Consider the following 16,945-nt stretch of genomic DNA (forward strand, 5'->3'; position numbering starts at 1 on the left):
GAGTCGCCGGGCCGCAGGCGCACCCCGCCCCCAGAGCAAGGGGCTGGGCCGGCTCCGCCTGTCTGCCCGCCCCCACGAGCCGTTGTTGGGATGGCGGCAGCTTGCCCAGCTCCCTCTGCTGCGGAGCGAGGCGTGCCTCTGCCTGCTTTCAAGGGGGCAGCCGGAGCCGGCCGCGGGGGCGGGGCTGAGCAGGGGGCCCTGTCCTCCCCTCCAGCCCAGGAGGAAAGGGGGGGAAGTGGTGCACATATGGCGGGCCATCAGCTGCACGTTGTGGGCAGATGGTGCCTGGTAGGCGAGGGACACGTCAGGACTGCGCAGGGAGATGGTTCATTGAGAAATCCCAACCTTATGGTCAAAGTCAGGGAAAAGCTCGGTGTTTAATGAGGGCCCCCCACCGCAGCCCTCATTGCTCTAGGCCCCTTGTTCTCAAACTTTTTTTTTTTTTCCACAAAACCACTTGAAAATTGCTGAGGGTCTCCGTAGACCACTTAATGCTCTTTCCAAATGTTGTTTGTACCATTGGCTAACTATTGTAAAGCGCTTTGGATAAAAGCGCTACATACAAAAAATTATTATTATTAAAGGGTTTTTTTTTTCTACAAATAAAAGCACACGATGTATATTTTAAAATTAGTAGTCTTACCTTTCTAATGCAATGGATGTGCCCTCTCTCCCCCCGCCACAGCAACCCCCGAGCTGGGGCTGGGAAGGAAGGGGTGCCTCCCTAGCAGTCACAGCCCTGGAGCTGGGGAACATTGCCTCTTTCTCTGGCCGCTGCAGCCCTTCACCTCCCAAATTCCTCCCACCCCCTCTTCCCACCCCACTGCCCCTCCCCCCACCCATCCCCTATTCCCCCCAAGGCCACCACCTCAGCTTACATGCGTGTTTTCTCCAGGATCCAGGCACCTAATTAGTGGAGCCACGCCTGCATGGCTCTTACCCAGGCGCACACCTTAGAGGGAACTATCCGCAGACCACCTGCATGGAGTTCGCAGAACACAGGTGATCCACGGACCACAGTTTGAGAACCTCTGCTCTAGCCTATCCTTCTCAATGGAATGACTTTGGCAGGTGTATTTTGAAAGAAACTGAGCAGGGCACCGGATACCAGCCCTGAAAGAGCGGAGTGGGGCAACAATCCTCACTCCCTTAATTTAGCAAGGTGATGAAATATACTGTCCCATTAAAATGTATCTTCATTTAGAAAAACAACAACAAAAGTGGAAAACAACATACCCTTCGGAAGCTGCACAAGGAGAGCTCCTAGAAATATTGTTTCCCTTCAAAACCCAATGAAAGTTGATTAGTGAAAATGCATCATTACAAAATTTGAGTTTTTAAAAGCAAGAAAAGGAACGGTTAAGGACATTGGCAAAAATCCACAAAGAGACTTATGACGCTCAGTGTCACAACACCTAATGCCTAACTTTAGGTGCCTAGAAAATCATAGGAACAACACTGGAATTCACAAAGTCTGAGTTAGGCGCTTCAGCTCCCTATACAATTAATGCGGAAGATAATTGCTTTAGAATGCAATTCCCCAATTCCTGGTACCAGCGTCCAGTTGCTCTCTTCTTATAATACTAGCTGTTATAAGCACTGCCCCTTTCATGAAGATATGCATCTAAGCCTGCGGTCATAGGCAGGCACCTCTCTCTCTGCAGTCAGGCCAAGTAGGTGCCTAAGTTATTTCTTGTGAAAATGAATTAGGTGCCTGCCTCATTCCACACAAAAAAGCTAAGGAGTTAGTGTTAACTACCTTATAACTTTTAAGCCCTGTGGTTAGAGCACTCACTGGGATGTGGGAGACCAAGGTTCAATTCCCCACTCCCTGTGAGAAGAATTTGAACAAGGGTCTCCCATACTCCACAGAGGAAGTACTGTAAACACTCAGCTCTAGGAGATTCTGATGGGGGGGGGGTGCCTTCAATCTCTCCTGTTGAAGCTGTTCCACTAAATAACTACTTAAAAATTCATTGTCACAGGGGACTAGACCTTGGGCGCCCAAACCACCAGGCTACAGAGTCAGCAGGTAGATGAATCATTCTAAGCGTTTATCCACAGTAGAGCAGTTTCAACAAGAAAGACCAGGGGAGCCACATATGAGAACATCCCACAGCTCACTGATTAGAGCACCTCTGCTAAGATGTGGGGAGACCCTTGTTCAAATCCTCCCCCCACCCGCAGGCAGAGGGGGTAAAAAAGAACCTGGGTCTCCCACATTCCAGGCGAGTACACTAACCACTGGGCTAGAAGTTGGGGAGGGTACTGGTACCTCCTCCCCAATGGAAGCCACTGAGCATGCCTACCTAAGCGGTTCTCACCTGCGAATTAAGCAGATGAACACCTGTCTTCCTCGGGTTTGCAGATTGGTCTAGGGGTTGTTTGCCAGAAGCTAGGAATGGGCAACAGGGGATGGATCACTTGATGATTACCTGTTCTGTTCATTCCCTCTGGGGCACTTGGCATTGGCCACTGTCAGAAGACAGGACACTGGGCAAGATGGACCTTTGGTCTGACCCAATATGGCAGTTCTTATGTTCTTACGTGGGAGATGTCTAGGCAGCTGCCTAGACTAAGCCTGCAATGGACGTGCTCAGAGGCAGAAACTTAGGCATAGAGGGAACTTTTATCCTGAAATTAGACACCAGGTCAGTTTAGGCATCTACAGGGTGTGAGGGAAGTTTTGTAGATCGTAGTGGAGCCCAAAATTGGGACTTGAGTGCCTAAGTAGATTTGTTGATCTGCGCCATTGTAACCATATTGATGAACTAAGTCGCAGATTATTCAAACTCAACTCTGAATTTCTTGACCACTGGGTACTTAATTTGAAGGTTTTTCCTCTCCATAGAGAAGTGATGTCTTCCGATGATAAAGAACTAGGGCTGTCAAGCGATTAAAAAAATTAATCACAATTAATTGCATGATTACGAAAATTATTCGCACTGTTAAATACAATATCAATTGAAATTTATTAAAATATTTTTAGATTTTTTTCTACATTTTCAAATATATCGATTTCAGTTCCCACACAGAATACAAGGTGTACAGTGCTCACTTAATATTATTTTTGATTATTGTTTTGCAGGGAAATATTTGTAAACAAAAAGAGTATTTTTCAATTTGTTATACCAATAAAATAAAAACGAACAGGATCTTATTAAAGTGGATAAGACAAAATGTCACATTTATTGTGAATACAAAAAGAATCATAGTAGGCAGTCAGCTATAGCTATAAACATTTCATTCAGTTTCACATTCATTCACACATTTGTTCATACACACACACAGGTTCTGCAGCTGCTGTATAGTTACCAGTCCTGAATGTAGCTTGAGCTTGTGGCTTGGGTTCGTAGATTGTGGCGGCTAACTGGCTAGGAAAGCCGGGCACAAGGAAGAGCTGGGTCTCTGTTGAGCATGCACCGATGCCCTTCCATGTTGGCAGCAGAATGTTACCCTTCAAAGTCTTCCATCTCACCCATCCTTTTTGTAGGCTTTAGTTTGAATCCAGAGTCTATAGGTCTTGATGAGTCACGCTGCCTCTGGGTCCGGTGTGATTGATCACCCGTCAGTTGCAGACATGACTTTCAGCCTAGGACCTGGCTTTGATGTTTCTTCAATTGTATTTTTGTTCTTTTCCTTTGAGGGTGGTCTCCTCCTACTTTGTCAGGGCTGTTGTCTGCATTTCAGCCACTGTGGTTTACACTTTATTTCATCAGGACAGGCTGGGGCTGGAGGTTGAGTCCATCATCCATACATACCCCATTCACACATCTAAACTAAACTAATAAGATTACAGCAGGGTTTTGCAAAAATGAAGGTTGCAGCAAGCTTTTACAAAATGAAGTGAGCATTTTAAAATGGAGTTTGGGACACGTTAAAATGGAGTTCGAGTTACAATATGGACAAGTGTAAGGAATGGCAAACAGTGAACAGAAGTTACAATGTTGAAACAGTGTAAGTTTCAGCGATTTAAGCAGCAATTGGATTGAAAGTGAAACTCAATTAGCCAGTTATTGGGATAACCGGTTTTATGAATGAATGTTGTTTCATTCATAAAACTTTGCTTATGAAGTTATATTAATAAAGTGATTAAAAACAATTTCATTGATCAGTTCTACAAATTCACCTCATACAAGTACTGTAGTGCAATCTATTGTGAAAATGCAACTTACAAAAGTAGTTTTGTGTTACATAACTGCACTCAAAAACAAAGCAATGTAAAACTTTAGAGCCTACAAGTCCACTCAGTCCTCCTTCTTGTTCAGCCAATTGCAAGAGAAAGAAGTTTGTTTACATTTACAGGATGCCAGATGCACTAAATATTCATATGCTTCAGGCTTTGGCCATCATTCCACAGAACATGCTTCCATAGTGATGATGCTCATTAAAAAAAGAATGCATTAATTACATTTGTGACTGAACTCCTTGGTGGGAAGAATTGTATGTCTCAACCCAATATTCATGCTTCAACCACCATTCCAGAGGACATGCATCCATGCTGATGACGGATTGTGCTCCATAGTGATCCAAAGCAGTGCGGACCAACGCATGTTCATTTTCATCATCTGACTCAGATGCCATGAGCAAGGTTGATTTTCTTTTTTGGTGGTTTGTGTTCTGCAGTTTCCGCATTGCCCTTTTAAGACTTCTGAAAGCATGGTCCACACCTTCTCCCTCTCAGATTCTGGACGGCACTTCAGATTCTTAAATCTCGGGCCAAGTGCTGTAGCTATTTTTAGAAATCTCACATTGGTACCTTCTTTGCATTTTCTCAAATCTGCTGTGAAAGTGTTCTTAAAATGAAGATGTGCTGGGTCATCATCCGAGACTGCTATAACATGAAATATATGGCAGAATGCAGGTAAAACCCAGAGTAGGAGACATATAATTCACCCCCCAAGGACTTCAGTCACAAATTTAATTAATCCTTTTTTAAAAAACAAACAAAAACAAGCATCATCAGCATGGAAGCATGTCCTCTGGAATGGTGGCGGAAGCATGAAGGGGCATACGAATGTTTAGCACAGGGGTTCTCAAACTGGGGGTCAGGACCCCTCAGGGGATCGCGAGCTGTCAGCCTCCACCCCAAACCCTGCTTTGCCTCCAGCATTTATAATGGTGTTAAATATATAAGCAAGTGTTTTTAATTGGGGGGGGGGGGAGATTTGCACTCAGAGGCTTGCTATGTGAAAGGGGTCACCAGTACAATAGTTTGAGAACCACTGGTTTAGCATATCTGGCACATAAATACCTTGCAACGCCAGCTACAAAAGTGCCATGCGAACGCCTGTTCACACTTTCAGGTGACATTGTAAATACGAAGCAGTCAGCAGTATCTCCCGTAAATGTAAACAAACTTGTTTCTCTTAGTGATTGTTTGAACAATAAGTAGGACCGAGTGGATTTTTAGGCTCTAAAGTTTCACAGTTTTGTTTTTTAGTGCAGTTATGTAACAAATATAGGTTTTTTTGTTTGTAAGTTACACCTTCATCATAAAGAGATTGCTCTACAGTACTTGTATGAGGTGAGTTGAAAAATGCTATTTCTTGTTTATCATTTTTACCGGTCAAATATGTGTAATCAAAATAATATAAACTGAGCACTGTACACTTTGTATTCTGTGTTGTAACAGAAATCAATATATTTTTGAATATAGAAAAACCATCCAAAAATATTTAATAAAGTTCGATTTGTATTTTATTGTTTAACAAAACAATTCCTTTTTTTTTTTTGAGTTAATTGTGTGAGTTAACTATGATTAAATCGACAGCCCTATGAAGAAGAACACAGCATACATTGACACTGCTATTTGTTGTTCTACAGCCCTTTTGCTTAGATTCAGCCCTCAAGCCTACAAAGATTTATGCATGTTTGACTTTATGCAGCAAATACTCTCTTTGAAGTTTATGGAACTACTCAGTACATAAAGTTAAAGATGTTTAAAGTCTCTACAGGATTGGTGTCTTAGTGAGGTTCTGAGATGGGAACAGAAAATCAGGGAACTTGGAGATATTGGACCAAATTTAGCTCTGGTGTAAGCAAGCATAACTCCACTGAATTCAAAAGTGAAACTGAGTATTTGATATTAAAAACTTTATTTAACTACTTGAATAATTTACAACTGATATCAGAATGAAAAAGTATATATTTGTCCAGAGCAGATGTGTATACAAACCAAAGTTATCAGTATACTAAAATGAACCAGGTCAAAACAGCTACCTCTTGAATTCGCATTACCGGGCATCAAAGACAACCACTGTAATAGTCAGAGTTAAAGAAAATGACAGGGAATTTAAAAAAAAACAAAAACAAAACACAATCACAAGTCAGTCATTGAAAATAAGTTGAGGCTCATTTTTCAGTTACACCACAATTAGCATTTGTTTGTATGCTTTTAAAAAATGGAATATGCTTTGCATGCATGATAGTATCTTCTATCCGGTGTACTTTTTACCGGTTTGCACTGCAATACAAGACTACCAAAGTTTATTGTATTGTGCTTTAATTAACAAGAGCATCACTGAAAATAATTAAGATGTTATATGTTCTTCCTCACATATGTACTAGTTTGTAAGACTTTTTTGCACTGGACCAATTCTTCAGTACTACCCCAATTTTTCATTTTATTTATAGCCACTATCGTCCCCGATCACTTAAACAATTTAATAGGCATGTGCAAAAGGATACATCTTTTTGTTCTTTTCTTGTACATTATTCTGTACCCACATTCTCGACACCTGATCGGATCTCTTGCTTTTATTTCATTTTCTGTATGACATTCTGGGGGGGGGGGGGAAGGGGGGGGAGAGAAGACAATCTTATTAGACTACTATAACAAGAAATACAAAATGCAAGATGTTATAATTTACTTTAGGAAAAGGTAACAAAATTCAAGATCTGCATTTGTGGCAAACAAAACAACTTTAGTGAATTAATATTACTGAGAAAATCAAGTTCTTGATTTCTCTTCAGGGTAAACACTTTTAGCTAACCTATAAAGTTACAATTTATGTTCTATTACCTTTAGTAAAGACAAAGTATGTGGTATTCAAATTACCTAGAATAAATCTATTGACATATTACAAAAAGTGTTCACAAATAATTGCCCATTCTGTGCTACCAGCTGAGTGGTATTAACATATTTCAATCCAAAATACTATATAACTGACCAAAGTGACAGGAGGGCGCTGTGGTGCTAACAACCATTACTCACTCTAAAACAGGGGTTCTCAAACTGAGGGTCAGGACCGCTCAGGGGGTTGCGAGGTTATTACATGGGGGGCGGGGGAGGTCATGAGCTGTCAGCCTCCACCCCAAACCTCACTTCACCTCCAGCATTTATAATGGTGTCAAATATATTTTTAAAAGTGTTTTTAATGTATGGGGGGTGGGGGGACCACACGCAGAGGCTTGCTGCGTGAAAGTGGTCACCAGTACAAAAGTCTGAGAATCCCTGCCCTAAAAGGTTGGAAGCATTAAGAAATACTATGTTTTGTGGAGTACAACCCCTCTCTCTGGTTGCTGCTAAACCATCTGCAGGGATGGCTTCTCCTTGCATCAAAGATATTTCTGAAGGAGAAAATTATTTTGCCTTTTGATTGCTCCAAATGGAAGGTACAGTATTTCAAAAAAATGCCCCCTGAAGACAGTATCTCAGACTCAAATTGTAACAGTATTGTAATCCCTCTACAAGCTATTGCATTTGAACACTGCCCCTAACAATTTTGGCTAAAAGTAAAGTGACCACATAGGCTTTTCTCCGAGATGCGATCGTAGTTTTATTCTTATTTACATAAATATGGGGAATACTGTGCAAATATACTCTACAAACACTGCACCACATTACAAACAGAGCAGCTTATAAAGGTTCTTGGAGAGAACTGCAACGTGCTACCCTTGCCCAATGATGGAAGTTCTAAAGAACTATTTCCACATTGTCACCACTCCATGAAGCAAAAATCCATCATCTGAGTATAATTATTCTGCACCATTTGCAATCAGATGGCATGCCACCCTGAGCAAATAATGCAACTTATTACTAATAGTGATGTTAGGTTCAGCAGATATTATTTCTCTCTCACACACACACACACACACACGCACCGCATCTACATAGCAACATTCTACAGATCCAGTTGTAGGTCCACAAGCCATTTCAAGCCCTTCTCTCTGAAGTTGTGGATATCATCAAATTCACCTTTGAATCCATATTTGGGGCACTGTGTTATGATGTGTTCAATGGTTTGCATGTTCACAATAGTCACAGGAAGGGATGTCTGATTTTTGTTCGATGAGATTCAGTGTGGTCCACAGTCTGCATGGCAGGTTGAAACTGGGACAGTGGCTTATTGGGTCAGTAATAATGTGCTTGTTTGGAATTGTAGCTGAGATCCAGACACTTTGCCATTCCCTGGACAGATCCAGGGACATGAGTGGTCCACAGTGGTTTTCACGATTTCAGGCATCGTTTGGGAATGTTGCCCATAGCCTGCCAGATGGGAAGTTCTGGGTAGTCTTCAACAGGGTGGATAAAAATCAATGATTTAAAAAAACAAAAAACAAAAAAAAACCACCATCGGATTTTTTTGATAAAATCCTTTGAGGAAAACACATATCTAAAGATAGTTTTAATTAAGATACATTATAGCTCAAAGATATCCCTATTCCACGATGAGATTATAAATTCTAATTCTATAGTATGAGACAATATATTCATGTAATGTTTAAAAAAGTTTTGTAAATGAGTTCCAATAGTTCAGGGATTAGGGTCCCAATCTTATGGGGTTCCACAGGCTTCTGTATAGATTATTTAGGTTAACCTTTCTATCTACCCAATGGGACTCAGTGCTCAGTCTAGAAGATACCATCAGAGATGCTTAGTTTTGTTCTCAAACTTAGTTCTCAAACTACAGATTTGTGTCTCCAGAGGTAACATGCTTGTTAACAGAAAAAAAAAACAAAACACCACACCAGTAAAAACAAACATACAGAGGTGAGAAACAACAGACATCAGTTCTATTGTCCCTCTGCAAATTTGTGTACACAGAGTCAATCCCTTACTGCTCTGTAAAAGTGCAAAGTTTCAAAAAGTTCAATGAATAGAAGATTGTTGGGAGAGGAACAGATGTGGACAAGGAGAAGAAGGCTGGAGAGAAATGTGAGAAGCGAGGGACTTATGCTTGTTTTGTTAAAATACTGTATGTTTGCTGTTGAGGAAAAAAATCCAGAATACTTAACATTGTTGTTTTAGTTAACTAAAACAATTCATACATCTGTCTGGTGATGTTCTCCTCCTAATACATCATGGCAAGAAAATCCTCCAAATACTAACGATTAACCTGTTGAATTGGAGATATTTATGAAGTCATTGGGAGGTGAACTATCTGCTTCAATTACCTTTGGTAAATGAAATAACTAAACAATCATTCATTTTCTGATATAGCTGGAAAACTAATCTGAAAAGTTTTCAAAATAAATCACTGTTTAAAAATGTATAGTGTGTACCTTCTAAAAATGAAGCCTACATCTAACTCTGAGTTGTGAAGATTATGTATTAAGGTTATAACAACCAACAAGAATACACTTTTATGTAGAAAACCATGATTAAATCGAGTCTTCCTGACTAGTGATTTAAATCAAATCCACCCTGGTCTTTGGCACGTTTACGTTCTGATTTTGAAGCTATATCTTGATGGATAGCTGGAGGTTCAATGTTTGCTAAAACAGAAAGTTACTGTAGAGGTGTTGATTGTAAAGTCCCCATGATGATTTGCATGGTCTGATTCAGCTGCCTATCCACAAATGGGGTATGGCAGCTTCTTGTCCACATCAATGCACAGTACTCTGCAACTAGGTGCACCAGGGCAGCGCACTTGCAACTAAGGCCCATAGCATTAAAGAAGCTGAAGTGACCCTTGTACTCCTCCATGATCTTGTGGTCAGATATTTTCAAAAGTGACAGCTGAGACCAAAATCTGTAGTCTCTACTTTTTTCCACCTTGACAGAATAGAATCACACAAAACACACTCACTTTCAAGTTTGGTGGTGAAACTGTGCATTATGAACCAAAGCCAACAGACCTCAGTGTAATTCCTGACCATACACTCACCTTTCAGGACCACCCCCAGAAAACAGCCTCTAAAGCAAAGACTTGCATCAATATTATACAACAGTTAGCAGGACCAAGCTAGGGATTAGCAAACATTATTAAACATTAGGTTTTATTCTTACCTCCACAAATGTAAATCATTGGCTGTTGCTTTGGAGGCTGAACATCCTTTTGGGAATCCATGTTCTGTCAATAGGAAAAAAAAAAATCCATGCTCTTGATTAGAGAGTGGGGATTGGAAGACAAAGACCTCTGAAGAAAGCCCTAACGGCAACCCCATCTTCAGTCAACGTGCTAGATATCCTTCTTTGGATAAAGCTTGGGGAGCATTAGTCTCTCCCACTAATGAAAGATTTTGCTGCAACTATTAAAAAAAAAATATCAACCATATATCACTTAAGTCTCAATACTACTAACGTGTCATCATTTCGGGAATGGACAGCATCACTACTTGTACATACAGGATAAACCCAGCCACATTATTCCACCCACTTAAAACACTGTCTAATCCTGCACTAACTTTGATAGATATGCTGGACCGGAGTGGGCAAATTACGGCCCATGGGCCAGATCCAGCCCCTCAGGGCTTTGGATTCAGCCTGCGGGATTGCCCCCTGTGGTGCCGCAGGCCCTGCGCCGCTCTCAGAAGTGGCTGGCACCATGTGTCTAGGGCCCCAGGGGGACGGGAGAGAGGGCTCCGTGCGTTGCCCTTGCCTCCAGGCACCACCCCCCGCAGCTCCCATTGGCCAGAAACAGGGAACCGCGACCAATGGGAGCTTTGGGGGAGGTACCTGGAGGCGTAGCAAGGGCAGCGCACAGAGCCTTGTGCCCCCCCTCCCCCATGGGCCATGCAGGGACATGGTGCCAGCCGCTTCCCGGAGTGGCGCCGTGTGGGGCCAGGGCAGGCATGCAGGGAGCCTGCCCTGGAGCACGCCGCAGCCACCCCGGAGCCACTTTAGGTAAGTGGCGCTGGGCCAGAGCCTGAAACCCTCCTGCACCCCACCGCCCAACTCCCTGCCCTAAGCCCCCTGCCTGCACCTTGCACCCCTCCTGCACCCCAACTCCCTGCCTTAAGCCCTGTCATACCCTGCACCCCAACCCTCTTCCCAGAGCCCCCTCATACACCCTGCACCCCTCCTCTGCCCCAATCCCTTGCCCTGAGCCCGTTTCTGCACACCGCACCCCCTCACAACCCGCGCTCCCTCCCGCACCCCAACCCCCTGCCCTGGCCCTGCATACAATTTCCCCACCCAGATGTGGCCCTTGGCCCAAAAAGTTTGCCCACCCCTGTGCTGGACAGAAACCCGCAGGTCAGAATCAGGCAGAAAGTAGTAGTACTTTGCCTCAGAATCCTAGGGCAGCTGGATCGGACTGCCAAACCAACCATCAGTGAAATAGTTAACAGGAACTTTTAAATAATCATTAACACCTAATTATATTGAATCAGTTAGTTTAAACTCATTTTAGGACAAAATCTGCCCTCACAATGCCAGAATAAGATATTTTTGCACAGAGGATCTAGGCTCCATCTACTCCAGACTTTTAACAGAGTTTGTAACAATTAGTTTCACCATTGGCTCTAAACACAGTTGTGTCTATAACCATGGTTACTAGGATCTGGAAAGAGGACCAACTAAATCGGTTACACAGGAGATCCTATCCATACAGTAAAATAATATACTTGGTAATGGCAGACAACCATGTGCCAACTGAATACACTAGCAAGTGCTACCATTATTTACTAAACATTAACCACACTGTGTAGATACAAACAACATTTAAAGTCAGAGATTTCACTAATTGGTTATAGACTCCGTTAAACGTTATGCCATCGCCATGCAGCCTGTCAATGCGTGCTCTGTAAGCAAACCAGCCCCGCCAGCAGCTGCCCAAGAATACACGGATATGAACGCAGCCAGGCAGGGTGATAAGCTCAGACACACGTCGTGGGGGCACGACTGTGTTGTGAAGACACTTGCCGCACGGGGGAGACTCCGGCGAAAGTACTGTACCACAAACTGGCTTGACCTCTGTGCATCCCATGTGCCTTCGGTGGGGTGGCCTGTGTCTTCCCAGGGCCAGATCCGGGACCCTACACCACTTCCACCACGCTCCTCTGCGGAGCGCCCTCCCCGTGCAGGGCCGAGGAACCCCGGCGGCTTCCCCACGTGTTCAGAACCTGGCCTGCCAGCAGAACAGCGCCTGCCCCTGGGGCTGCGGTCTCTGCTCCGCACCCGCCCCCGGCGGCAGGAGCGCGGCACAGGGGACCATCGCCGGTTTGCGGAATAAACGCGCAGACTGTGCCCAGAGCGGGGTGGGGGCAGGATGCCGCCCCTCGCCCCTTCCGCACGCGAGAGAGCCTGGGCCTAACTGCGGGAAGAAGAGACACCCTGACCGCTCCCTACCTGTCCAGAACGGGACCCGCTCCCCAAGCTCCGCTCCTCTCGGGCCCAGGGTAGGGGCGGGACAGACCTCTCAGGCGACTGCCGAGTCGCGAGGCCTCCTACCGAAACGCGCAGACGCAGCAAGCGGGACCAGCTCCGCCCCAAGCTGCCCTGACGTAGGGACAAGGAGGAGTCGAGCTCGGGGTGGTCCTGGGGGCGGAGCCATTGCTCCAGCTGCAGCAGGGCGGCGCTAGTCCAGCCGCAGGCCCCGGGTGCTGGGGCTGTCTGTGCTGTGCCCTACAACCTCTCGGCCCCAGTACACTCTCGCGTCTCGCCCTAGCGCCTCCTGCCCCTGGGGCTGTGACTGCTCCTGAGCAGCTCCTCTCCCGTAGGTTGTTTCTGTCTCTGAATCTACAACTCCAAAACTATTATAACAATCTGCTTGAGGTGTTGTAACAGAGAATTTGACAGAGCTTCCACGGTTAAATGCAAATATAACTATGCATTAAACCAACACTGTGATTTTAGTTATATAAAAGTAGGAAAAGCAAAGTTAAGGATTTGACAGCAACCCTCTCAACTCTCGTTTTATACGTATGCATTACAATAATATTTTGTTTTATGAGCATGCTACATATGTGCATTTAAGTTTATAGAAAGTTTAGATCGTAAGAGTTAAGGAAGTTACACTGTACGTAAAAGATTTTTCGGAATATAATCAGATAAAATTTCTGAGTGGAGAGGAGAATATAGAAGAATCTGTGTGGATGAAAATCCCAAATCATAAGAATACAAATATGTGAGTGCAATTATATTACCAGTTTCCCGAACCAAAAAAAAAAAAAGAATACTGTGGGGTACTGCAGCCATGAATTTCCCACCACCACCCCCTAGAACGGAGGGATCTTTCAAGAAGTCACAGAGATGGCATAGCTGTTGTCACCCCTCTCTTGCAGGAGCTCCCCAGTGCAGGGATCATTCTGGAGGATACTTCAGGGACTGACGGAGATAGGAGTGGGCAAACTGATACTTTGAGTAATATGCAATACTACGCAACAGCTCATAAGGGCTATTGCAGCAGGGATGCAAATTAAGGGCTGCCCTAACCTGTGCAAAGGGGCTAAGCCAGTCCCCAGCAATGGGGAACTCAAGCCACCATCACCCTTAGATCTCTGCATTATTGTCCACACCAGCATAGAGTGAATCTGATTTACGGAGCACATCTCACGGAGGGAAACTGAGGCAACCAATGCTGGGGGTATCACCATTTTTCATTTTGAAAACAGGAATTTTTTTATGAAATATAAACTTACGTATAAATAACTGCATGGATTTCATAAGCAAATGCAAAGAGAACTACAAGTTACAATGAAGTTGGAATCTACTGACCTCAGTAGAATATATTTGACTGTACCTGAGTTGGTCTATGTAGCTTGTGGCACGCAAACGTGACTCAGACATGATCACATGACTGCAGAATTTTATCTCAAGGAGGGCTGGTCTTTGCCCTAAGCTGCTTTTTTATTTCAGAAGCCTATTACTTAAGCTCCACGCAGAAAGATCTAGGTAAATGAAAATATAGCTATATATTGTGTGGGTCTTACCATATCCTCCCACATTAATTAATATAAACTTTCAAGCCAAAATACAGATATATTTTCAATGCAATAGAATGGGATTTTGTTATAAAATCAGTTTTCAACAATTTCAGTGCATACATCAACAGTCACAAACTAAATTGTGAAAAAAATGCCAACTGCTCTCTTATTCACAGGCTCAACACACTTTTTAGGATAAATCCTGTGTATATGATGGTCATTGTATAGGTTTAGCCATGGTACCTCAATGCCCCAAGAATTAAATTTTCCCCTACAACATAAATATTGTAAAACGTTCAGGAGTACTTGTGGCACCTTCATTGGAAGTGAGCTGTAGCTCACGAAAGCTTATGCTCAAATAAGTTGGTTAGTCTCTAAGGTGCCACAAGTCCTCCTTTTCTTTTTGCGAATACAAACTAACACGGCTGCTACTCTGAAACCTGTAAAACGTTCAGTATACATTCAGCACATCCATTAGGACCAGCATTCCTGAAAGAAACTTAGTTTGGTTTTTCTTGATTAAAACTATCAAACTTTTTGAAATGTGTGATGGTTTTATAGTTTGGATATGTTTTCCAGATACTTGTTTGATATCGCCAAATTAACCTCACATGTGATTGGTAGTATATACAAAATAAACTTTTTTGGAGTTAAACTAGTTAATCTTTTGGATTTACTTCATGTTTTCTAAATTTGAATTTATCTTACAAATATTGTAAAAGGGGTAGAAAATGTACTGTAAAACAGAGCTAAGAAAAAACAACTCACATGTATAATAATTTTCACATTATTATTATATTTATTTTTACCATAGCACCAAAATTCTCTCCCCACCAAAAATTCAAATCTTAAAATAATCAAGAATTTTTGATAGAGGAAAAAAATTTAAAGTGCACTCGTGCAGTCACACACTAATAATAATAAAAACTGGTGATTTACCCAGCCAATCTCTGGAAGTGTCCTTAACCAGTATCAGCAGTGTCCTTTCAGCCTCTTCCAGTTAGTTAACTGAGTGATTATTTCTTTTCAAAAAGAAAAGGAGTACTTGTGGCACCTTAGAGACTAACCAATTTATTTGAACATAAGCTTTCGTGAGCTACAGCTCATTTCATCAGATGCTCACGAAAGCTTATGCTCAAATAAATTGGTTAGTCTCTAAGGTGCCACAAGTACTCCTTTTCTTTTTGCGAATACAGACTAACACGGCTGTTACTCTGAAACCTATTTCTTTTCAGTACACTAAGTGCATTAAACTTTTAAAAGTTATTTTACAAACTCATAAATGTCCTCCTCCAGGGTCCATTCATAGTGTCAAGGTAATCTATTCATAATCCAACTGTAAGAAAAGTCACTTTAACCATATAATTTAATTGAAAATAAGGTTTAATAAATTAAGCAATAAATTAATTATTTAACTTGTTCCCTTGAGAAAACTTGCGGTTTGAAAAAGACCTTAAGAGTTGACTTTGGTCACTAAACATGTTCCTGACAGACTCTGCCCTGACATGTGTAATTAACTGGGACCTTCCCTGTGGTGTAGTTTAAGTACCAAAAGCATGTGCTTTGGATCTGTAGAAGAAGATGGAAGGGGAGTAAGGTTAAAAATGCTCACTGCTTTATTTATTTAAAATACTCAACATACAAAAGTTAAAAAAAAAAAACCTGTTGCATCCTTTTTTTGGAAAGCTGATTATTTCCCCCCTTTTTATAAAAAGGGAAGATATATGGGGTATTTTTTGTTTTGAGGTGATTATGTTGTTAGTCTAAATCACCCTAATATGTCATGGACACGTATAATGCTATATGCAGTGTTGTAGCCATATTGGGCCCTGGATATTAACGAGACAAAGTGGGTGAGTAAAAGTTGGGGTTCAATACAAGATATTACCTCATCCATCTTGTCTCACTTATACTGCTATCAGTTTTCCTTCTTTGCTGCATTTGTATGTTGATCAGGAGAGCACAAGCCCCTAAGTCCCACCACCACCATTTATTAGACCTTCTTACATTTTTTTGACTGAAGTAAAATAGTTCCACTTGGGTTTGAATGTCAGAGGTGGGTTCTCCCACAACTTCTGGACAGGCTCATCTTTAAAAAGCTAAACTCTTGCCAATGATATGATACCCCCTCAAATGATTTTTATTTAGTCAAAGGATCTTCCAAATCTTATGAAACGGATATTGCTACAGTAAACATTTGCAGTCTATTTATTTTTAAAATACTCAAGTATTTTATTAATTTAGTTTCCCCCTTCTGTCTTTTTCTTTTAGCTTTACACCCTCCAATAATAACTAAAGACTATCAAAATACTGTAATAGAAAGCAATTAAAAAAATTCCCTCACAGAAGGACAAAGAATAGTACCTATCAATATGTTGTTTTTTCCTTTTGCCCCAATACTTCAGTTATATTCCCCAAGTGGGTCAATCTAATATAATATGTTTTACATAAAAAGTGAAATAAATTTAAGAATGTCCCATGCTTTGGTTTTGTAACCTTTTAAATACGATTTCCTCAGGCTCCCAAAAGTTGTGAGGTTTTGCAGTCTGTCTCCTTATTGATATAATTCTCATCACACTGGTGTCAGAACATGTTGGTGTTCTGATTTAAAAGGTAGGAAAAATGGAAGCTGGTGTGAAAAGGGGGAGAGGGTAAGCACACTTACCAAACGTCATGCCTGGGGATTTTGGCTTTACGTTATTTCTGAGTCCTTCCCTCTTGTTGGGATGGATTTTGATGTTTGTTTCAATGAGACATTTAAACCCAATATTTTTTTTTTCAAATCACTAATTCAGATTTGGCACTGTCCTAAAGATGGGAGAAGAATGGAGGTTGAAAGGGGAAAAGAGCC

General features: G+C 42.1%; 1 protein-coding gene across 1 annotated transcript; it reads right to left on the bottom strand.

Moving 5' to 3' along the window:
- Window positions 1-5,248: 5,248 nt before the first annotated feature.
- On the bottom strand, window positions 5,249-12,679 carry POLR2K (RNA polymerase II, I and III subunit K). Its single transcript, XM_074942993.1, has 4 exons — window positions 12,518-12,679; window positions 10,235-10,298; window positions 6,691-6,783; window positions 5,249-6,259 (listed from the first exon to the last, which is right to left on the bottom strand). The coding sequence occupies exons 2-4, from the start codon at window positions 10,293-10,295 to the stop codon at window positions 6,237-6,239; spliced, it is 177 nt and encodes a 58-aa protein (XP_074799094.1). The 5' UTR covers window positions 10,296-10,298; window positions 12,518-12,679; the 3' UTR covers window positions 5,249-6,236.
- Window positions 12,680-16,945: the final 4,266 nt, after the last annotated feature.

The sequence above is a fragment of the Natator depressus genome, chromosome 2, assembly GCF_965152275.1.
Source record: "Natator depressus isolate rNatDep1 chromosome 2, rNatDep2.hap1, whole genome shotgun sequence".
In the NCBI taxonomy this organism is placed as follows: domain Eukaryota; kingdom Metazoa; phylum Chordata; order Testudines; family Cheloniidae; genus Natator; species Natator depressus.